Source organism: Henckelia pumila, chromosome 2, assembly GCF_033568475.1.
Source record: "Henckelia pumila isolate YLH828 chromosome 2, ASM3356847v2, whole genome shotgun sequence".
NCBI lineage: Eukaryota > Viridiplantae > Streptophyta > Magnoliopsida > Lamiales > Gesneriaceae > Henckelia > Henckelia pumila.
The window spans coordinates 2,908,117-2,931,999 of NC_133121.1; the positions used below are offsets into that span (position 1 = coordinate 2,908,117).

Below are 23,883 nucleotides of genomic sequence, written 5' to 3' on the forward strand. Positions count from 1 at the left end.
GCTCCTAGCATTCTTAAGACTATCGATGGTTGGCTGCCACTTGTTTCTGAGTCCAATTTGGTGTGCATGCTCAATCTAGAGCTGAACTTGGCCCTGATTGATTTGATTTTTTATAAGAAACCTTACCACATGGCCGATGACGATTTGATTAAGATCTTGAACGCGAAGATGAAAGTAACAAAGGAATCTGGACACAACTATTCCCTGTCAATTGTTCATTGGGTCAAAGAGGTCAAAGAGCATGGGATGAGCTTGTTTGAGATAAATAGTTTTTGTAAGTTTTTTTTTTTCCTTTAACTATAATAACATCATCTGTCAAATTTTGTTAACTATTTTAAATGCTTTATTTTGTCCAAGAGTCCATTCCTTGCTGAGTTAATTACGACCAGAAGAAATCATGAGAGTGTCATGGCTGCGATAGTGCTAGAGGCGAAACCCAAAAATGTGTTCATAGCCAAAGTCGCCGAGAGTGACCCTTTGTATAGGGAGCTGGGTGATGGGTTGGAGTGACAAAATAAATTTCACTAAGAACGCTAGGAGCCAAGTTTTTTGTTGAAGCATCGACGACGAGATTTTTGGCAAAAATTGCTTTAGCAAGATCGTGTTTCATAGCAATGAACTTAACCATAAATAGATCTGTGTTAGAAACACATTTTTTTTATTTGTGCATCTTTCGATTAATTATCCTCAAGGCCACGGCCGGAGCTTGCCGCCACGATTGGTTTCACCTTTGATTTGTGTAGGTGTGGGATGAGGATACCATCCCCATACCCGAAACATATTGGGGCGGTATCGGGATGTTATCCTCATCCCCGAACCGGCCCCAATAATAATAATAATAATAATAATAATAATAATAATAATAATAAAATAATAATATTTTAATTTTCAAATTTAATTAAATCTAAAATATTAAAAATAAATTAAAATTAAAAGTATTATTATTATTTGGTTTACATATATTTTTATACATTATATATAATAAATCTGTTTATGATAACATAATTTTTTATAACATAAAAATTTTATTTGAATCTCATTAATGTTACGTACACATATAAACTATTTATATTAGTCTATATATATATATATTATTTATTTTGATAAATTTAAAAACAATATATAACATTAATAAATTTTTGATACATAGTATTTTTTTTAAAATAATAATTTTGATTGATAGAAATATTTTTTTATTTAAAATATTTTTAATAATTTTAAAAGTTAATATTATAATAAAAAATTTGACCCAAAATATTTTAAAAAATTTATCTTAAACTTAAACAACAATTTTTATATTCTTATATATTAAATTTACTAATATCAAATATATATTCAGTTATGGGTAAAGGATGGGAATGGGGAATCCCGATAAGAAAAAAAATGGGGATCGGGGCGGGTTTGAGCATGGGGTTCGAATTCGGTCCCTATCCCCACCCCGCTTCCATCCTTATATGTGATTCTTGAAATGCTGGATATGTACGTTTTCAACGTCAAACTTCATGAAATTACTGCTCTTACGAGCCGAGAAGAACTTCCCCAAGTGGAATAAACTTATTCTCCAACCTCAATACCCCAAACTTCTCCGATCTCTCACATTAACTTTCATAACCAAAACGAAAAACAACAATGACACTTTCCAATATCCATTCTCCGTCACTCCGACCCATCACCCAGCCCCCCTCCTCCGTCCAACTCCATGCTTCAACTATTTCTTTGATACCCACCAAATTTTGTTTGTTCTTACATCTACACAAATCAAAGGTGAAACCAATCATGGCGGCAAGCTCCGGCCATGGCCATGAGGATGATTCACCGAAAGATGCAACGATATAAAAATGTGTTTCTAACACACATCCATTGATTGTTAAGTTCATTGCTATGAAGCAAGATCTTTCTAGCTCAATTTTTGCTAAAGATCGCGTTAATGCTTCAACAAAAAACTTGGCTCCTAACGTTCTTAAGACTGCCGATGGTTGGCTACCACTTGTTTCTGAGTCCAATTTGGTGGACATGCTCAATCTAGAGCTGAACTTGGCCCTGACTTATTTGATTTTTCATATGAAACCTTCCCACATGGCCAATGACGATTTCATTAAGATCTTGAGTGCGAAGATGAAAGTAACAGAGGAATCTCGACACAACTATTCGTCTGCCATTGTTCATTGGGTCAAAGAGCATGAGATGAACTTGTTTGAGATAAATGGTTTTTGTAAGTTTTTTTTTCCTTTAACTATAATAAATCATCTGTCAAAGTTTGTTAACTATTTTAAATGATTTATTTTGTCCAAGAGTCCCTTCCTTGCTGAGTTAATTACGACCAGAAGAAATCATGAGAGTGTCATGGCTGTGATGGTGCTAGTGGCGAAAGCCAAAGTTGAGTTCATAGCCAAAGTCGCCGAGAGTGTCCCACCCTTTGTGTGGGGAGCTGGGTAATGGGTAGGAGTGACAAAATAAATTTCACTAAGAACGCTAGGAGCCAAGTTTTTTGTTGAAAAATCGACGAGATTTTTGACAAAAATTGCGCTAGCAAGATCGTGTTTCATAACAATGAACTTAACTATCAATGGATCTGTGTTAGAAACACATTTTTCTATTTGTGCATCTTTCGAGGAATCATCCTCATGGCCACGGCCGGAGCTTGCCGTCACGATTGGTTTCACCTTTGATTTGTATAGGTGTGGGATGAGGATACCATTCCCATACCCGAAACATATTGGGGGCGGGTATGAGCCGCTATCCTCATGCCCGAACCCGTCTTTATAATAATAATAATAATAATAATAATAATAATAATAATATTTTAATTATCAAATTTTATTAAATCTAAAATATTACAAAAAAAAAATTAAAAGTATTATTATTATTTGGTTTACATATATTTTTATATATTATATATAATACATCCATTTATGATAACATAATTTTTTATAACATAAAAATATTATATGAATCTCATTAATGTTACGTACACATATAAACTATTTATATTAGTCTATATATATATATATATTATTTATTTTGATAAATTTAAAAATATTATATAATCTTAATAAATTTTTGATGCATAGTATTTTTTTTAATATAATAATTTTTATTGATATAAATATTCTTTATTTAAAATATTTTTAATAATTTTAAAAATTAATACTATAATATAAAATTTGACCAAAAATATTTTAGGTATTTTATCTTAAAATTAAACAATAATTTTTATATTCTTATATAATAAAATTTACTAATATCATATATATATATATATATATTCGGTTATGGGTAAAGGATGGGGATGGAAAATCCCGATAAGAAATAATGGGAATGGGGGCGGGTATGAGGACGAGGTTCGAATTCGGTCCACATCCCCGCCCCGCTGCCTTTCTTATGTGTGATTCTTGAAATGCTGGATCTGTACGTTTTTTACGTCAGGCTTCATGAAATTACTGCTCTTACGAGCCGAGAAGAACTTCTCCAAGTGGAATAAACTTATTCTCCAACCTCAATACCCCAAACTTCTCCGATCTCTCACATTAACTTTCGTAACAAAAATGAAAAACAACAATGACGCTTTCCAATATCCATTCTCCGTCACTCCGACCCATCATCGAGCCCCCCTCCTCCGTCCGACTCCGTGCTTCCCCCGTTTCTTTGCTCCCCACCAAATTTTCTTCGTTCTCACACCTACACAAATCAAAGTGAAACCAATCGTGGCGGCAAACTCTGCCATGGCCATGATGATGATTCACCAACTGATGCAAAGATATAAAAATGTGTTTCTAATATAGATCCATTGATGGTTAAGTTTATTGTTATGAAACACGAATATATAATTGAATATATATATATATATAATATTAGTAAATTTTATTATATAAAAATATAAAAATTATTTTTTAATTTTAAGATAAAATATCTAAAATATTTTGGGTCAAATTTTTTATTATAATATTAAATTTTAAAATTATTAAATATATTTTAAATAAAAAATATTTCTATCAATCAAAATTATTATTTTAAAAAAAATACTATTTATCAAAAATTTATTAAGATTATATATTGTTTTTAAATATATCAAAATAAATAATATATATAGACTAATATAAATAGTTTATATGTGTGAAACATTAATGAGATTCAAATAATATTTTTATTTATAAAAAATTATGTTATCATAAACGAATGTATTATATATAATGTATAAAAATATATGTAAACCAAATAATAATAATACTTTTAATTTAAAAATTTTTTTATAATATTTTAGATTTAATAAAATTTGATAATTAAAATATTTATATATTATTATTATCGGGGTGAGTTCGGGGATGAGGATAACATCCCCATAACCGCCCCAATTTGTTTCGAGTATGAGAATTGTATCCTCATCCCTCACCTACACAAATCAAAGGTGAAACCAATCGTGGCGACAAGCTCCGGCCGTGGCCATGAGAATGATTTATCGAAAGATGCACAAATAGAAAAATGTGTTTCTAACACAGATCAATTGATGTTAAGGTCATTGCTATGAAGCACGATCCTGCTAGCGCAATTTTTGCCAAAAATCTCATCGATTCTTCAACAAAAAAACGTGGCTCCTAGCGTTCTTAGTAAAATTTATTTTGTCACTCCTACCCATCACCCAGCTCCCTATACAAAGGGTCACTCTCGTCGACTTTGGATATGAACTCATCTTTGGCTTTCGCCACTAGCACCATCGCAGCCATGACACTCTCATGATTTCTTCTGATCGTAATTAACTCAGCAAGGAAGGGACTCTTGGACAAAATAAATCATTTAAAATAGTTAACAAACTTTGACAGATGATGTTATTATATTTAAAGAAAAAAAAACTTACAAAAACTATGTATCTCAAACAAGCTCATCTCATGCTCTTTGACCCAATGAACAATGGCAAGGGAATAGTTGTGTTGAAATTCCTCTGTTTCTTTCATCTTCGCGTTCAAGATCTTAATGAAATCGCCATCGGCCATGTGATAAGGTTTCTTATGAAAAATCAAATCAGTCAGGGCCAAGTTCATCTCTAGATTGAGCGTGCCCACCAAATTGGACTCAGAAGCAAGTGACCCGCTGACATCCCTATGTGTGATTCTTGAAATGCTGGATCTGTACGTTTTCAACATCAAGCTTCATAAAATTACTGCTCTTACGAGCCGAGAAGAACTTTCCCAAGTGAAATAAATTTATTCTCCAACTTCAATCCGCAAACTTCTTCGATCTCTCACATTAACTTTCGTCACAAAAACGAAAAACAACAATGACGCTTTCCAATATCCATTCTCCGTCACTCCGTCATTCCGACCTATCACCCAGCCCCCATCCTCCGTCCGACTCCGTGCTTCCACCGTTTCTTTTCTCCCCACCAAATTTTATTCATTCTCACACCTACACAAATCAAAGGTGAAACCAATCGTGGCGGCAAGCTCTAGCCATGGCCATGAGTATGATTCACCAAAAGATGCACACATAGAAAAATGTGTTTCTAACACAGATCCATTGATGGTTAAGTTTATTGCTATGAAGCACGATCTTGATAGCGCAATTTTTGCTAAAGATCTCGTTGATGCTTCAACAAAAAACTTGGCTCTTATCGTTCATAAGACTGCCGATGGTTGGCTACCACTTGCTTCTGAGTCCAATTTGGTGGACATGCTCAATCTAAAGCTGAACTTGGCCCTGACTGATTTGATTTTTCATAAGAAACCTTCCCACATGGCCGATGACAATTTCATTAAGATCTTGAACGCGAAGATGAAAGAAACAGAGGAATCGCGACACAACTATTCCTCTGCCATTGTTCATTGGGTCAAAGAGCATACGATGAGCTTGTTTGAGATAAATAGTTTTTGTAAAAAAATTTTCCTTTAACTATAATAAAATCATATGTCAATGTTTGTTAACTATTTTAAATGATTTATTTTTTCCAAGAATCCCTTCCTTGCTGAGTTAATTACGACCAGAAGAAATCATGAGAGTGTCATGGCTGCGATGGTGCTAGAGGCGAAAGTCAAAGATGAGTTCATAGCCAAAGTCGTCGAAAGTGACTTTTTGTACGGGGATCTGGGTGATGGGTCGGAGTGACAAATTAAATCCCACTAAGAACGCTAGGAGCCATGCTTTTTTTTTCAAGCATCGACGAGATTTTTGGCAAAATTTGCGCTAGCAAGATTGTGCTTCGTAGCAATGAACTTAACCATCAATGGATCTGTGTTAGAAACACTTTTTTTTTGTGCATCTTTCGGTGAATCATACACATGGCCATTGCCGGAGCTTTCCGTCATGTTTGGTTTAACTTTAATTTGTGTAGGTGTGGGATGAGGATATCATCTCCATACCCAAAACGTATTGGGGAGGGTATGAGGATGTTATCCTCATCCCCAAACCCACCCGATAATAATAATATATAAATATTTTAATTATCAAATTTTATTAAATCTAAAATATTATAAAAAAAATTAAAATTAAAAGTATTATTCTTATTTTGTTTACATATATTTTTATACATTATATATAATACATTCGTTTATGATAATATAATTTTTTATAACATAAAAATATTATTTAAATCTCATTCATGTTACGTACACATATAAACTATTTATATTAGTCTATATATATTTTATTTATTTTGATAAATTTAAAAACAATTTATAATCTTAATAAATTTTTTATACATAGTATTTTTTTTAAAATAATAATTTTGATTAATAGAAATATTTTTTATTTAAAATATTTTTATTAATTTTAAAAGTTAATATTATAATAAAAAATTTGACCCAAAATATTTTAGGTATTTTATATTTTGGGTATTTTATCTTAAAATTGTATAATAATTTTTATATTCTTATCTAATAAAATTTACTAATATTATATATATATATTATAATAAAATTTATTTATATAATATATATATATATATATATATATATTTGGGTATGGTATGGGTTGGGAACTTGGTCCCTGCGGGAATGAGGATGAGAAATTATCGATAAAAAATAATGGGGATCGGGGCGGGTATGAGGATGAGGTTCGAATTCGGGGACGGGGATGGGAAAGACATCCCCGTCCTCGCCCCGCTACCATCCCTATGTGTGATTCTTGAAATGATGGATCTGTACGTTTTCTACGTCAAGCTTCATGAAATTACTGCGCTTATGAGCCTAGAAGAACTTCTCCAAGTGGAATAAACTTCTTCTCCAACCTAAATACCCCAAACTTCTCTGATCTTTCATATTAACTTTCGTAACAAAAACGAAAAACAACAATGATGCTCTCCAATATCCATTCTCCGTCACTCCGACCCATCACCCAGTCCCTTCCTCCGTTCGACTTCGTGCTTCCACCGTTTCTTTGCTCCCCACCAAATTTTGTTTGTTCCCACATCTACACAAATCAAAGGTGAAACCAATCGTGGCGGCAAGCTCCGACCATGGCCATGAGGATGATTCACCGAAAGATGCAAAGATATAAAAATGTGTTTCTAACACACAACCATTGATTGTTAAGTTCATTGTTATGAAGCAAGACAATTTTGCTAAAAATCTCGTTCATGCTTCAACAAAAAAACTTGGCTCCTAGCGTTCTTAACACTGCCGATGGTTGGCTACCACTTGTTTCTGAGTCCAATTTGGTGGACATGCTCAATATAGAGCTGAACTTGGCCCTGACTGATTTGATTTTTCATAAGAAACCTTCCCACATGGACGATGACGATTTAATTAAGATCTTGAACGCGAAGATGAAAGAAACAGAGGAATCTGGACACAACTATTCCCCTGCAATTGTTCATTGGGTCAAAGAGCATGAGATGAGCTTGTTTGAGATAAATAGTTTTTGTAAGTTTTTTTTTTCCTTTAACTATAATAACATCATATGTCAAATTTTGTTAACTATTTTAAATGATTTATTTTGTCCAAGAGTCCATTCCTTGCTGAGTTAATTACGACCAAAAGAAATCATGAGAGTGCCATGGTTGCGATGGTGCTAGTGGCGAAAGCCAAAGTTGAGTTCATAGCCAAAGTCGCCGAGAGTGACCCTTTGTATGGGGAGCTGAGTGATGGGTCGGAGTGACAAAATAAATTTCACTAAGAACGCTGGGAGCCAAGTTTTTTGTTGAAGCATCGACGATATTTTTGGCAAAAATTGCGCTAGCAAGATCGTGTTTCATAGCAATGAACTTAACCATCAATGGATCTGTGTGAGAAACACTTGTGCATCTTTCGATGAATCATCCTCATGGCCACGGCCGGAGCTTGCCGCCACGATTGGTTTCACCTTTGATTTGTGTAGGTGTGGGAACGAACAAAATTAGGTGGGGAGCAAAGAAACGGGTCGTGGCTTGCCGCCACGATTGGTTTCACCTTTGATTTGTGTAGGTGTGGGAACGAACAAAATTAGGTGGGGAGCAAAGAAACGGTGGAAGCACAGAGTCGGACGGAGGAGGGGGCTGGGTGATTGTTCGGAGTGACAGAGAATGGATATTGGAAATCATCATTGCTGTTTTTCGTTTTTTTACGAAAATTAATGTGAGAGATCGGAGAAGTTTGGGGTATTTAGGTTCGAGGAGAAGTTATAAGGCTTGTACTTTGCAGGATTTTGGGGATCATTTATCAGCTCTTCCAATGGCTCCATCCAAGTATAATGTGCGGGATTGTGGAAGAATGGTATCGAAAACCTCTCCTTTTCCGAGTTCACCTCCGCCCTGTGCTCCACGCTCTCGTACTTGTCATTGCTCCAAGCCTACTTACAAATGAGTAGGTAGTACTACTCATTTGTAATTGCATTTGATTTGGAAGTTCTCCAAAATTGTATGTACCTGTATAATGTCACCAACATTAACGATATAATAATCAGGCATAGGCTTGACAAGGACCCATTCTCCATCTGTCTCTCTTAACCTGAAAGCCTCCAACATCATCTTGAGCTAGGATTTTTAATGCTCCCGCATCCTTATGCCGGCCTAAACCTAAAGCTAGATCCGGAGCTGGGCACGGAGGGTAGTGATTCAACCGGATAAAGGTCGTCTGTTCATCGAAAAAACCATTGAACCGCGCTCGTTCCAGGCTAAGCTTAGCGCGATGAGTCCGAGCAATTTGTCATCCAGTTTTTGCATTTTTGCTGCGTACTCCTCGCACACCTCCCTGCACAATATTTAGCATTGACTCATGATGAAGTGATCACCAATTAAGGATCAGGTCGAATTTCTGTTTAGTTATATTTTCCAATAAAAGGAAGAAATAAATAAACAAAGTAATTATGTATAGTTTGAGAGCTCGATCTTTTACTTAATAAATTTTTTTTAAAAATTTTTTTAATTGGTTGACAGTTTCATTACTTTAATGACGTATGTCATTTAACATCGCTGCAAATTCAGTAGTGTTCCAATCATAAGAGATGTTCAGTCCAATGTCCATAATCACTCTTCACTTAATTAACAATTTTTTTTGAAGCAACGATGATCATTAGAGATATGTTTTAACTAATGCATTAGATATCTTTAACAAATATACCACCATTTCTCACCAAGATTCTGAATCAACGGAAAGTGCTTCCAAGCACTTGAGGTCAAAGTCCAGGGGTGTCAAAATTCAACTCAACATGTCAACCCGAGACGACCCAACCCGAAAAATATCAGGTTAGGGTTGAGAAATTTTGGGTTTGGGTCGAATCGGGTTGACCCAAAAACTAACCCGAAAAAATTAATCGAGTTTGGGTTGGGTTAGAGTCAACCCGGGTTGACACGAAATGACCCGAAACTTATAATTATTATTATTTTATATAAAATTAAAATAAATTTACTACATTTTTATACATTGTATGTTTAAAAAATATATATTATATATTAATATAATATATTTTCTTCATTTAATGTTTATTTTGTATAATTTTTATTTTTTAAAATATTTTTTTGTTTTTTTGTAATAAGCATATTTTAAATTTTCTATAACTAAAAGTTCAAATTTAAAATATATATATAAGCTTAGATTTTGTTATTATGTGATTAAATTAAATATTATTATTATTATTGTGTGCTGAATTTTAATTTAATTATTTTGTTAAAAAAAAAATAAAATCAAGTTGGTTCAAGTTGAACGAATTAGTCGGGTTAGCCAGGTTCGGGTTAGACATTTTTGGGTTCGGGTCAGTTCGGGTTGAGGAAATTTTTAAAATTATTTTCGTCAACCCGACCTACCCAAATTGACACCCCTAGAACAAACTCCAACTCTTTCAAACTTAAGAAGATTAGTACAAAATTACGCGTAAATTAAAACCTTTCAACTCAAGCGAACTTATTAGAACACCGTTGCTCACCCTTATCCCTAATTAGAGCCGTCAATTTGGGTTAGATCCGCCGGGTCGGCCCATCCCACCACACAATTTAAGTGGGTTGGGTTGAAATTTTTTCAACCCAACAAAAGGTGGGCCTAGATGGGCCAACCCGCCTAGGCCCGTGACCCGCGCGGGTTGGCCTGCCATGGGCTTGGGTTTGCCCGCGGGCCTAAAGAATTAATATTTTATTTTAAATTTTATTGTGATAAATGTATTTTTTAATAAAAGTTGTGAATTTTTTTTGCATTAATTATTTTATATAAAATTTACATATATGAAATCAATAATTAAAATTTTTATTAATATGTTTCTATTAATATTTATTTATGAAATGATATTTATAATAATTTTTATTTATTTTTATTTGTAATGAACCAACCCGCGGGTCGGCCCGTCTAACCCGCAACCCACCTTGGGTTGGGTTGGGTTGATGATTTTCAGCCCGCCCTCGACCCGCCAAAACCCACCATGGGTTGGCCCGTCTGACAGCTGCGACTAACTTCTGGCAGACCTTGCCGAAGCTGCACGACGAGGATACTATGAGCTCCATTAATTTTAGGGCGAGGCGATCAATGGGGATATTTCTTGCTAGAGGATTTTTGAAATTAAAAGGAAATAATTCACGGCTTACCAACACAAATATGCATATAAAATTTATCCTACACGTATATATTGAATGAGGACCTACTACTAGCCTCCATCACACTCCACTTCTATTATACTCGTTAGACCTTTTCAATCACACATTTGAGGATCTCACTATACACACCTCAACAGATCAAACTGCAAAACTCGATCCAATTTACCCAAGTCACCACCCGATCAACTGGATGTCAATCGGTCTCGTGTTCGGGAGCAGGGGAGTACCAAGCAGGATGTCGTCCTTTGGCTCGAAGCAGCCTGGTGAACTGGGAGTCCGGCATTCTAGCTCGCTCTTCTTCCTCGAGCTCTTCTCGAGTTTTTGGCAACCCATCCGGGATCGGGCAGGTGCTGTTCGCTCGTACCTTGTCGATTTTCAAGGGCATCAGCGAATCTCCGCGTTCCTTTTTCGACTTGCGGATCGCTGCCACCCCGTGTATGCATCCGATGAGCGATTTTACTCCTCCAGCTTCCATTATCAACCTTTCCACCTCCTCCTTTGGTGCCTCTTTCTGAACATGATCAAATACTAGTATTGTCAGAAGATGTTAATCAACTGATGCAATTCTACTAAGCGAGAGGTGAAAAACAATCGAATTTTATTTCTTTTGTCAAGTTGGGCCAGCAAGATTCATACTTTTAGATTTAATATAAATAAATAAACCAACGCCCAGACACTCAAGATTATATATGTAAGAAGTAACTGAAATAGCTAGCTTACTTCAAGATCTTTGAGTTCAAAATAGGCCTGCCAGCAACTATAAGAATCATCTCCATCAACGGTCACGCAATAATCTGAAAATAGATATCAATAACACGTGAAAAATTCAAACTTGACATGAACAAAGCTCAGAGACTCTCTCAAACAGCTCATGAAATCTTCTCATACAAGAATTAAACATATGATTATCTGTAAAAATCCCAAATACACATGAATCACCCAAAATGGTGGGACCAATCTTTACCCAGAAGGCCAAAGCTTACCACCTTCAATTTTCAAACGAAACAAAGGAAAAGGACATGTAAATTTCAAGGGAAAAAAAAAAGAATTGGAAAAAAGGGGATAAAAAGAAAGAAGACCCGCCTGCGATTTGGTTCTCAGATTTCTGAATCAGAGGCGGCTCCTTAACGGCTCTATCGATCTTGCTTCTGCTAAAAGGCTCCAGCTTTGGTATGCAACCAATGTTTCTTGAAGAACAGTAAACAACCGGAACAGAAACACTTCTCGTAGCCACCGATTTCGAACACTGGGAGACCAGAAAAGTGCTCGAAGAACAATTCAAGGGCACTGTCCGATTCATCTTCTCAGCCGTTTCTCGATTATTTGTATGGATAATATATTTGCCCTCTCAGCGGTGCAAAGATTAATTCCTAGACATTGAATGCTTGTGGGAGAAAGATATCTCATTATTCATTATTAATAGAAAAGGGTATTGATCTTGGATAAGGATGCGATATTTTAATGGCTTTTTGAATAGTTCGGAAAACAGACTGAGATAATCCGACGGTTGGTTATGTTGGATATTACGATCGTAAAATCCTGGCCGTTGATGAGGTGATAATAAGGTATTTGTGGGGACCTGGGAATGGGTCCTAGATTTGGAAAAAACCGTAGGATGTGACGTTAAAAACAGCGGGCGCTTCGGACCCCAAACACCAATCCTATTATCCTAATCCGAATATAATACTAAAATTATTTTTTTTATTTTATTATTATTACATTGAGGTTGGGGATTTGTTAAATGATTTTCGAATTCGAGATTTATTTTTAAATTGATATATTAATGTTAGATGAGCTATTGTCATGACAATTACTTAATTTCGTTAAATTAACACAAACTACAACATCGGTGATACATGATGTATTTGTTTGATCATATCTAATAAATTTAAATTTAAAGATAATAATCACAATCTTGTCAAAAAAAATTAAATTTTTCATTATTACTGTAACTTCATGTTCTTATTGTTTTTTAATCGAATATTCATACTCTTAAAACATATAAGTAATCATGTCACTTTATGATAATTTTAAATCGGTACGACGATTATTTATAATTAATATACATTAATAACTGAATTAAATTTCTTAAAAAATTTTACCTAGTGTTTGGGATAACTTTTTCTCCTTGACAAAATTTCATTTCAAGTTTTGTAATCTAGGGAAATTGGTAAACTATTACGCATGCGTTTGAGTTTTGGCTATAGATACTTCTGATGCAAAGATATTTATTTATTTATTATTATCTTAAAAACAATTATTGGCATAATAAGCCAAAAGGCAGAAGCAATAAAAATAATATTTTCAAAATTTATGTGCTACATTATTATGTCAACAATTTTTGAAAACCTTTTTTTAAAATAAATACTTCCTGCTATTTTAAAATAAAATCGACTCCGGTCTATATGTTTATGAAAAATGTCACTTAAAAAAAATAAAAAAAGCTTTAAAAAATTATTTTATTTATTAAATAAATAATCATTATTACTAGTAATCGGAGCACACACTTTGCGTGTGTATTGAAAAATTAATTATCATGAAGTAAAGTTTTATTTTGTAATCAAAAAGTAAATTTGAAAAACTAATTTATCAAATTGAGACGTGAAGTGATGAAAAAATCATAATGAGAGTTGTATTTTTAGTTACTGATTGGGGATGAGAAGAGTAATATAGAAAACTTTTAAATATTTAGGTTTAAAAAAGAGAAATTAATGTAAATCATGAAAAATAATTGTGTAAAAATATTTTGGTGTGTTCTCGACATAACAAAGCAGTTCTATAATATCATCAACTATTATAAAATAGAACATACTATATTATAAAATTATGATACAAAAACAAGTACCCCACTAAATTAGATAAAAAAGAATTATGGCCCACATGAGCATAAGCGAGTTGGTAAGGTTTGAGGTGACGTGAGAAGAATTTTCTAGCGTTGCGGGTTCGATATTCGTGTTCAAAATATTCCTGCTGAAATATTGTGGGGTATGCAATGAGGTTGACCATGTTGCTCCCTACCTCAGGTCTCTGTCGCTCGTGCACATTCCTCGATTTAACCTCTGCATGAGCCAATGAGTCTCTGACTCATGTAAGATGAGGTCCCCTTCGGAGTTATAATAGTTGATGATATTATAGAACTGCTTTGTTATGTCAAGAACACACCAAACGAGTTGGCAAGGCCTAAGGTGACGTGGGAAGAAATTCTATATCGTTGCGGGTTCGATCTTTGAGTGCAACATATTTATGCTGAAATATTGTGAGATATGCGATGAAGTTGATCATGTTGCTCCCTCTCTCAAATCTTTGTCACTCGTACACATTTCTCGATTTAATCCCTACATGAGCCAATTAATCTTTGATGGTCCCTTTTCGAGTCAACCCTTTGAAAAAAAAGGAATTATGGATAAATTCAATTTATTTTAGCCGACGTGGATTGGACCCACCGAAAGGGCATATAAGTCAATTCTCTAGGAGACGATCCATGTGTACAACGAATATAACGGTGCTGTCACCTTTGCTTTTCTCTCTCAGCTCTCTCCTTCCAATCGTCGTAGCTGACGATCAAAAAAAAAAAAAAATCGATGTACTTTGGATTTTCTTCTCGGTTTCCCAAATTTAAGGGGAAATATGTTAATTTCAATGATTATTTTGAGGAATGTTTCGAGATCAATTCTGTTCTAGGGCGGTTGAATTGTATTCCCTGTTTCTGAGCATTGTCATTTCTCTTCCTAATCAATTATTCAAGGGGAATGGGGAAGCCAATGGGAAGCTTGCAGGATCTGATTGAAGAAGCTAAGCTTCGAATGGTGTGGTGGGCTCTCTGTATTTTCGGTGTATCTTATTTCTTGACAAGTAAGCTGTTGACTTTTTCTTGTTCCCGGTGTTAATTTTAAGCTCATTGTAGTTCGCTATTGAATTGGCCCGTAGTTGAAAATTCTGACGAATGGAATTTTCGTTCAGGGCTACTTTATTTTATTTCATGTCGTGTTTTGTTGCTATGGTTTATCAACTTTTTTTTTTTTTTGGTAACATATGTTGTGAATGCTTTGAGGTTGTTAAGATTGTTTTTTCATGTGAAAGAAGGGATTCCTTGGTTATTTGTGTGGAATTGACAAGAATTACGAGTGGTAAAAGGAGGCATTACGTGAAATGAGTTTGGCGGTTCAAGCTCAGTTTGTGAAATGACTTTATATGTGAATGACCAGTTCAGATGAGCTTGAATGATATTATTTACATATTAGTTTCATCAGAAGAATTGTGGTTTTTTATATTCTTTGTGACTGATTTATGGCTATGCTGGGATAGGCCCTCACTCCCTCAGTGGGGAAAAAAAAATTATTAGTTTTGGTAGGTTCTTCTTCTGCAAGTATGCTGCTCGTAGGACTGTTAATACCACAATGTACACCAGTACTCCTTATGTACATTGATTGCAGATACGAGCAAATCAACTCCTTATGTACATTGATTGCAGATACGAGCAAATCAATGTTGATGAACATACCCATAGCAGTACTCTTGGTTTCTGGACTATGGAGATTAGTTAGCATGGTGGAATTCCGGTGGAAGGTTCAGAGTACCAGGTCCACATCCTACTTGTCTTACCTAGAACAGAAGCAATTGTCTGTGAATGATTCTCGTCTTTCTACTCTGCCTCCATCCAAAAAATCGAAAAGAAAAATAGATTCTCCTGTTGTAGAAGCAGCTATTGAGGATTTCATCAACAAGATTTTGCATGATTTCGTCATTGATTTGTGGTATTCTGACATTACACCTGACAAAGAAGCTCCGGAGCTCATACATGGTATAGTCATGGATGTGCTTGGTGAAGTATCTGGAAGAATTAAAGAAGTAAACCTTGTTGACCTGCTGACAAGGTGGCTCTGGTGTCTTTTTCTTAATAATTTTCCCTCTGAAGCCATGTGAACGTTTGTGAATATGTTAGTTAAGTGACTATGACATAATTTGTTGAGCCCCCTGATCTCTGCTTTTCCAGGGATATAGTAGACTTGATAGGAGATCACATTGAACTTTTTAGAAGAAACCAGGCAGCCATTGGTGTGGACGTTATGCGAACACTTTCATTTGAAGAACGAGACCAAAGGCTGAAACACCATCTCATGGCCTCTAAGGAGCTTCACCCTGCTTTGATATCTCCAGAGTGTGAGTACAAGGTGTAGAAGTGTTCTGTTGCAGAAGGAATTGTTGTCCAACTATATATGTTTTCTTTCTTTTGATTATTATTTTTCATGACATCTAATGCTTTTTAGTGTACAGGTTCTTCAACAGCTCATGGGTGGACTTTTAGCAGTTGTGCTAAGACCAAGGGAAGCTCAATGCCCAATAGTCAGATGCATTGCCCGTGAGCTCTTAACTTGTTTGGTATTGCAGCCTGTAATGAATTTTGCTACCCCAGGGTGAGATTATATATCTTTTGACTCCTTTTCATTTTGGGAAATTCTGAATTTGTGTCATCGTGCTCTGCAAAGATCTGTTTGCTCTAGAAGGTTTATGTTGGGATCATGCATTCTGCAGAGAAAAAATGCCACTTATATGTCCTCGTTCCTATTGATCTTTATATAATTACGGAAATATTTTTTGGCCATATCTGTTATCAAGGTTCACATTCCGTAAACTTTTCCCAATCTCTGTCAATTTAATGATGGTAATTCTAATTCGTTTTGCTTTGTGTACATTTACATTCAAAATGTAATAAACTTTTACTCCCCTTTCCAGATATATTAATGAGTTGATTGAATATATTATGCTTGCCTACAATGAGGGGTTTAAGGATGTTGCCACTGATCAGTCACCTAACTTGGAGGGTCATAACCATGAACATGATAAAGCTAGAGAACATGTTCAAAGCAGTGAATCTACATCGACAAAGACTGTACATTCTGGTGATCAAGAGACTAACTTGTCTGTTTCTCGATTTGATTATAAAAAGAAATTAGAGTTGGATACCTCAGGACATCGCTTATCTAGTTCGATGCAGGATGAGCCCATGCATCCACAGCCTGCGGACTGGGCAAAAGTGTTTGATGCAGCAACCCTGAGAAGAGCTGAAGTTCTAATGCCTGAAAATCTTGAAAATATGTGGGCTATTGGTAGAAACTATAAAAAGAAGCTCCACACCAAGGCTTCTACTGATGAACTGGAGAATGCTGCGACTGGTGTTTCCCATGAAACTGGAAATAAGCTTAAAAAATCCAACAGCACTTCTGATTTAAACCTTCAGTCAGACCTGGAAGATGTATTCACCACGAAAGGAAACACACCCATCATCGCAGAATACCATGGTGCAGTTGTTAATAAACGTAACATGCATAACATGAAGAATTCATCCGACAGGGTGTCACACAGTGAAGAGCTACATGTTTCAAAGCTGAGGTGTCGGGTTAGACCACTAATTTCCTATTAATGGTTCTTGCATTTTGATGTATTTTAACTTTGTTTTGCAAAATTGTAAAATCCTTATATTGCATGAGTATAAAATTGTGGCAAGTATCTAACAATGCAAGCTGCAATAGCCGCCCTTTTTTGCATGATGATTTCTTTTTTAAAGTTGAGTCTGACTATTTCCAATCACCTTTGACTAGTGCTGTCCAAGGCATGATGCGTCTTAGTTGACTATACATTCCTGATTCTGCAGGTTATTGGAGCGTACTTTGAGAAACTTGGCTCTAATTCTTTTGCAGTTTATTCAATCGCTGTGACTGATGGTGACAACAAATCTTGGTTTGTGAAAAGAAGGTTTGTGTTCTTCCAGTTTGAATCAAAAATATTTTTTTTCTTTGATACATATAATGTTGATCTACTTTCTATCCAGTTCAATGGGAAACAACTTTGTTTTCTTTTACTGATGATTGTTTGTTTGATGCTGTACCCACAGGTATAGGAACTTTGAACGATTGCATAGGCATCTTAAGGACATTCCTAATTATACATTACATTTGCCCCCCAAAAGAATTTTTTCTTCAAGCACAGAGGATGCCTTTGTTCACCAACGTTGTATTCAGCTTGATAAATATCTTCAAGTATGATGACCCTCACTCTGAATTATATGACCTACACTTTTCATATATTAACCGTTCTGAGATACTGTTAGGACCTCTTCTCAATTGCCAATGTTGCTGAGCAACATGAAGTGTGGGATTTTTTAAGTGCCTCCTCCCAGGTGTGGATATGCTTTTTCTGTTCTAAATAAATTTTGTGCCTTGTACTTTGTTACTAATTCATCGTTTCTTATTAATGAAGAATTATTCATTTGGGAAATCATCTTCTGCGATGAGGACTCTGGCAGGTATGTACTCCTGTTCTTGTATCTCATTTGAGATTTGCACATGTATGTCTCGCTAAAACCAATTGCTTAGAGCCACAATCATGGCATTTGGATACTGGGGTGTGTGTAAGTGTGTGTATACATGCAGAATTAATTTTCCATATAAAAAGTCCATTTGGGTGTTTTAATGTTCCTTGTTTTCTTAGACCAGCATCATTTTTCCATATATATTTTTTTTGAGAAAAAAATTAACATGTTCTCTACTTGGTAGCTAAAAGATTTATTTGTGTAGAAACATCATCAACAAGATTATGTTTCTGGTGTGTAAGTAGTTTACTTACCTTTCCAGAAATAGTCGCTTCAAAGCAGGATTATTTTCTTTCCTGTAGTTTATTATATTATAACACTCCAGAAACAGTGTTTCATTAAAGGATAGTAGGATCATTTCTAACTTTATTGTCGTAGAGAAACAGCTTTTACTGATACTCCTACAAATTATGATCAAACATCGCAATCTCACGGTTATATCATGTAGTTGAATGAATGGATTATCCAAAGTCCTCATCGATCCCTCTGTCTATTTACCTATTATCGAGAAGATTTTGCTCTTGTGAGTTCTAGTTTTGTTATGCCATCTTTATTTTCAGAAAGGGACTATTCATTGACAAATATCAGTTCTTCAAATTATGTTATTTGGATCAATAGTTCAAATGGTTATTTGAAGCATAATGTCCACGAGGAAAACTAAAGGAGCACAACTTATTTCTGTTTATGTCATGTTGTACACTTAAATTATGAGTTCAAATTATATCCACAAAATTTTGATGTCATAAACCATCCCTTCACTGGAATAGTTAACGTGGATGATGCTGTGGATGATATTTTACGCCAATTCAAAGGAGTTTCTGAAGGCCTCATGCGGAAAATGGTTGGCCCACCTTCCTCTTCTTCTGGACCTGCATCTTCAGTTCCAAGCAGAAACTTGTCCTGGAATTCAGATGATATTAATAAATTGTCCACAAGACAAAGTATCTCAGAATCAATGAACAGTTTTTCTGATACCGAGGAAGGTGACAAAGATGAAAACCATGTGCAACAGGAAATAGGTTCCTCTGCCAAAGCTAATGGGTGGCATTCAGACAATGAATTGAATGCTAGGGGGTCTCCACCAAGTGTGGTTAAACATAGTCTAGATGCCAGTGACTTGAATTCCAAGGAATTCAGCAGTTCAAGGGTGAAATCTGAATCAAGTAATGGTACCAGATATCAAGAGCCAAGTTTAGCCCTAACCTCTGTCCCCCAAGAGGATCCCACTGAGGTGCCTCCTGAGGTACTAATCATTTTATCGAAGTGCTACTGTTCTTTCTCATTTTTTCCTTTGCATTCTCACTTTATTCTTCTCACAGTATTCTTGATATACTGTCCATGATTTTGCGATTGACGGCGTTGGTTCTTTTTTATTTGATTTTCTCGTTAAGTTGTTTTATCTGGCCTCTCCCAGGTTGGATTGTGTGATAACGTCTTTGTATGTTTATATTTATACTAGTGGATGCACAATCTAGCTTGTGCTTATCATTCAAATTTAGCTACTCTTTTGCTTTCACAAAATAATTCATTGACTTATCCTGAGTTATTGTAAAAAAATTCTATTGTAAATTACCTGTTTTTGTTGAGGTTGGAAGTCCAAATTGTCATAGTTCCCTCTGATGTAATGATTTCTGGCTTTGACTTAAAATCGTCTTGCTATGTGGGTTTAAAATGATTTATAAATACCATAGGAAGAGGATTAAAATTGATATTCTCAGCCTTTTAATTCTTGAATAATATCTTTGGATGTCTAATTTTGAGCGTCTCCAACACTAATTTTAATGCAAAGTTAATTCCTAGTCCATTCAGAAGTACTAAAGAAATGTTATGATTGTCTTCACATCTTTTAATTCATGAATAATCTTTGTGTTGTGCTAGGGCATTGGAGAGCATTCAGAAATTTATCTGGAGCCAAATTAGCTCAGAAAAAGTTCAGCTGCCATACTATTATTGATTGCTAAAATGTGTATCTCTTAGGTTGTTTCTACCTGTGTTATACAGTCTTGGTTATGCTTGCTATGTTTTCCTTGCAGTGGACACCGCCGAATTTAAGTGTTCCAATCCTGAATTTAGTTGACAACATATTTCAGCTCGAGAGAAGAGGCTGGCTAAGGTATCACTCTCATGTTCACTCTTTTGAATTGTGAACTTTCTTGAGGCTTATCTGTAAATACAAAATTTGGTAAAATTACATTATTTTTACGTGTCCAACCGTAAATATCCAGCTTGTGGAAGTCTTTGCTAAACAAGATGCTTCAAGTTGTGTATTGTATTGTCTTTAGTAGGCCATGCCCCTGGTCTGGAACTTTTGTGGCTTTTTCTTGTTTTTTTTTTCTGAATTAATAAATCAAATTTGTTCTGATTTTATTTTATGCTTTCCTTCTTATTTTCAGTTTAATTCTGGGGAAGCTTACTTAAAATTCCTATGTTTAATTCCGTTTATCTTTAATGTTCAACCGTGTATGTTGGATGGATTGACTGATTTAGCTCTAAAATGAAAACTTGAAATGAAAAGGAACCATGACAGCCATTCACTTCTCTTATTTTTAGCATTTTCTTTGTTTAAACATTATGATTCTGGTTAACTCTTCAAGGATTCGTTACTTTTCAAATATTCTTTTTGGTTTTTGTTTTGACCTGGGATTTATACTCAAGACAAATATTTTTCTTCAATTTTCAAGAATTTTTGTGCACACTAAGGTTGCGGCTTTTTAACACGGTCCTCTCCTGCACCCTGATAAATTGATAATATTAATGATAGCATCGTCGCTTCCTGTTTGAATTTTTCTATGAAAGTTGCGAGCTGTCGGATCACATGAAATTTTCTTACAAACAGCTCTATTGTTATGTCAGATCGTCATTTTGCCTTGTACCATATGCTTTTTTTCTTCTCACTGTAGGAGACAGGTCTTTTGGATATCAAAGCAAATATTGCAATTAGTTATGGAAGATGCCATTGATGACTGGATCTTAAGGCAGATTCAATGGCTTCGTAGAGAGGATGTCATTGCACAAGGGATTCGATGGATCCAGGATGTAAGTTATCTGTCTTGTTCCAATCTTTTCGCTCTCTGAAGTTGTGCATATTCCAACTTGGATGTTTCGTCTGTTGGAGTTAATGTTTAAGCTGTCTCCCCCCTGCATTTAGTCTAGAACTTGAGTTCTCTACCTTTAAGTTGCTAAAGCTTGGCACAGAAGTGGCTTATTCTTTGAAAATTTCTTTCTTCACAGATCTTTCTTAGTTCACTTTTCCGATTAATTTCTCTGCAGGTCCTCTGGCCTGATGGCACATTCTTTTTGAGATTAAGAGCTCAAAGTCTACTCAATGACTATCAAGCTAATCAAACATCTACACGAACAAGGCAACAACGCGGAAGGAGGATCATAAAACCAGGGTCTTTTGAACAACAGCTTGAAGCTGCTCGCAGAGCTAGTGATGTGAAAAAGATGATCTTTGGCGAGTGCTTCGTTCCTTTATAATTTCTTCATTCTATGTTTACTGTTCTTCATATGTATTTGATGTCCATGTCCTATATTAAACTATCGGTTTATCTCGTTCATTTTGATTCTGACATCACTTCCCACATGCAGATGGTGCTCCGGCCACTTTGGTCAGCTTGATTGGGCATAAGCAGTACAGACGCTGTGGTAGAGATATATACTATTTCCTTCAGGTACACCTCTCCTACCACTACTCTCAATACAACTAGATCAGTCCAACAAGTGAAATACACCCCAACCAGGGAGTGGCACTTGAATAATGTTCAAACATGAGAATTTTAAAAAATAAATTGATTTTGTCCCCACCAGAAACGCATGGCGTTCTGGGTTTATGATTCTGTGATCACCATATGTCTGTACCAAACGAGTTCATGATGTATGTTAATAACTGTCATCGTCTTCCTCAGTCGACAATTTGTTTGAAGCAACTCGGCTATGGAATCCTTGAACTTGTTCTAATATCCATTTTCCCCGAGTTACGTGAAGTTGTAACAGACATCCACGAGAAGATGCACGTTCAACCTGTGTAAAACAATTCTTTTTTTCTTCAGCCCCTCTGCATCAATTCTTGGGACTTTCCATTGCGATATTTCAAACGATTCTGTTATTTATGTACAGAGGGCAAGAGCAGGATACTTGTCAGTTGTAGCGTAGTGATTCATTAGAAGTGTCATTCTTTGGGAGAAATTTTGTAGTTATGTTTAGTCATTAGACTCTTATAATTCGTCGTCGCAAATAGTCGATTACTCTTTTTACACAAGCGAAAGTAGATTGAGAAATTGGCATTATTACAATGGTTGATTTTTGGAATTATCTGTAAATTCATTTTATTATTCTTATTTGATTCAACGTGTAAAAAATAGTTGCTACAAGAAAATTCGCCTAACACCACATGAAGCTATGCTTCCCTTATCGATATTAGTCCACCATCTCCAACTAGGGTGCAATTATATTATTTTAATAGTGTTGAATAAGCCTAAAATCCTTATCAAACAATTAACAAAATTCAAACTGTCCACCATGTATTCAACAAACTTCATCGCCTCCTTCAACTGCCCTCGCTTGCATAACCCATTGATGATTATATCAGAGGTGAAAAATATCCTGCAGTGTCGCGGTTTGTGAACCGATGAGCTTTTTCATGAGTTGAAAGGCATGTTCGGGGAGCTGTGGCAGGAAGAAACTGAGGTGGCAAGGCATTCGCATGGTGGAGATGACAGTGTAATGAATATCGTCAATGAAACCGATGACCCCGTCGGGAAAAGGGCAAAGGATGAGGGTGGCAGAAATCAGGGGCTGGTTAGAGTTCGGGTAGAGGTGTTTCATGAAAGACCACTGAGAGGACTTGATCGAGAAGTCGACTCGACCTCCATGGCAAACCAACTTCAGTTTTAATGAAAAGACTGCACAAGTGTTTTGCCACGAGTTAGCAAGTCGTGCAGCTGCTTACTAGAATTTGAAAAGACAGTCACACTCAAAGGATTCCGAACCAAAAAAAGACAAACGTGCCTATATAATTATATAATTATGATTGATTGTTGCGCATGCGCCTCTCATGCGACTGGACAAAGATTTTGACTTTTTTTTTTTGCACCAAATACCCCTGTGAAATATTAAAAATGCATATTTGATCCCTGTGAAAATAATTTTTAAATCTATTCAACTCATAATACACAATATTTATTAAAATCTAATTATAAAATATTTAGCAAACACTTTTTTTTATTAATTTTATTTTTTATTTATTATGATTATATAATTATTTTCTAAAAAATATTATTATTTTATTTTGTTATCATTATTTTATTAAACTTTCTTTTTGTTTCCAACTTTTTCATTAAACATGCAATCATAAACAAGTATTTAAATAATTTCAAGTACCAAAATATTGAACTAAACCGATAATTTTAAACATATTGCTTTTTCGATTTAGGACTATATATTATTAAACCAAAATTTAAATTTTTCGAGAATATGCATTGCAAAATTTGTAATAAATAAATAAATAACATGCTTATATAATTCTAAA

The 23,883-nt window shown here is 35.1% G+C and overlaps 2 protein-coding genes and 1 pseudogene across 2 annotated transcripts; 1 reads left to right on the forward strand and 2 right to left on the reverse strand.

Moving 5' to 3' along the window:
- Nucleotides 1-5,094: 5,094 nt before the first annotated feature.
- Nucleotides 5,095-10,894, reverse strand: LOC140883786 (protein LATERAL BRANCHING OXIDOREDUCTASE 1-like; annotated as a pseudogene).
- A 29-nt stretch (nucleotides 10,895-10,923) lies between these two features.
- LOC140883504 (CCG-binding protein 1) lies at nucleotides 10,924-12,402 on the reverse strand. The gene is made up of 3 exons (XM_073290003.1): nucleotides 12,068-12,402; nucleotides 11,705-11,778; nucleotides 10,924-11,495 (listed from the first exon to the last, which is right to left on the reverse strand). Exons 1-3 carry the CDS (start codon nucleotides 12,282-12,284, stop codon nucleotides 11,178-11,180), a joined length of 609 nt encoding a protein of 202 aa, XP_073146104.1. The 5' UTR covers nucleotides 12,285-12,402; the 3' UTR covers nucleotides 10,924-11,177.
- Nucleotides 12,403-14,510: 2,108 nt separating this feature from the next.
- Nucleotides 14,511-22,648, forward strand: LOC140882581 (uncharacterized). The gene is made up of 15 exons (XM_073288664.1): nucleotides 14,511-14,836; nucleotides 15,456-15,858; nucleotides 15,978-16,155; nucleotides 16,259-16,398; nucleotides 16,718-17,381; nucleotides 17,637-17,737; nucleotides 17,877-18,021; nucleotides 18,093-18,161; nucleotides 18,242-18,287; nucleotides 19,121-19,596; nucleotides 20,387-20,466; nucleotides 21,254-21,389; nucleotides 21,624-21,810; nucleotides 21,945-22,027; nucleotides 22,262-22,648. Exons 1-15 carry the CDS (start codon nucleotides 14,734-14,736, stop codon nucleotides 22,382-22,384), a joined length of 2,934 nt encoding a protein of 977 aa, XP_073144765.1. The 5' UTR covers nucleotides 14,511-14,733; the 3' UTR covers nucleotides 22,385-22,648.
- The last annotated feature ends 1,235 nt before the right edge of the window (nucleotides 22,649-23,883 follow it).

What these genes read in the sequence shown, in the direction of transcription:
- LOC140882581 (XM_073288664.1), top strand. Translation starts at nt 14,734, where the DNA reads ATGGGGAAGCCAATGGGAAGCTTGCAGGATCTGATTGAAGAAGCTAAG. An exon ending in CTCCAGAGTGTGAGTACAAG is followed by an intron (nt 16,156 to 16,258) that starts GTGTAGAAGTGT and finishes TTTAGTGTACAG; the next exon opens with GTTCTTCAACAGCTCATGGG. An exon ending in TTTTAAGTGCCTCCTCCCAG is followed by an intron (nt 18,162 to 18,241) that starts GTGTGGATATGC and finishes TTATTAATGAAG; the next exon opens with AATTATTCATTTGGGAAATC.
- LOC140883504 (XM_073290003.1), bottom strand. Translation starts at nt 12,284, where the DNA reads ATGAATCGGACAGTGCCCTTGAATTGTTCTTCGAGCACTTTTCTGGTC. An exon ending in ATCTGAGAACCAAATCGCAG is followed by an intron (nt 11,779 to 12,067) that starts GCGGGTCTTCTT and finishes ATCTATTTTCAG; the next exon opens with ATTATTGCGTGACCGTTGAT. An exon ending in TTGAACTCAAAGATCTTGAA is followed by an intron (nt 11,496 to 11,704) that starts GTAAGCTAGCTA and finishes GATCATGTTCAG; the next exon opens with AAAGAGGCACCAAAGGAGGA.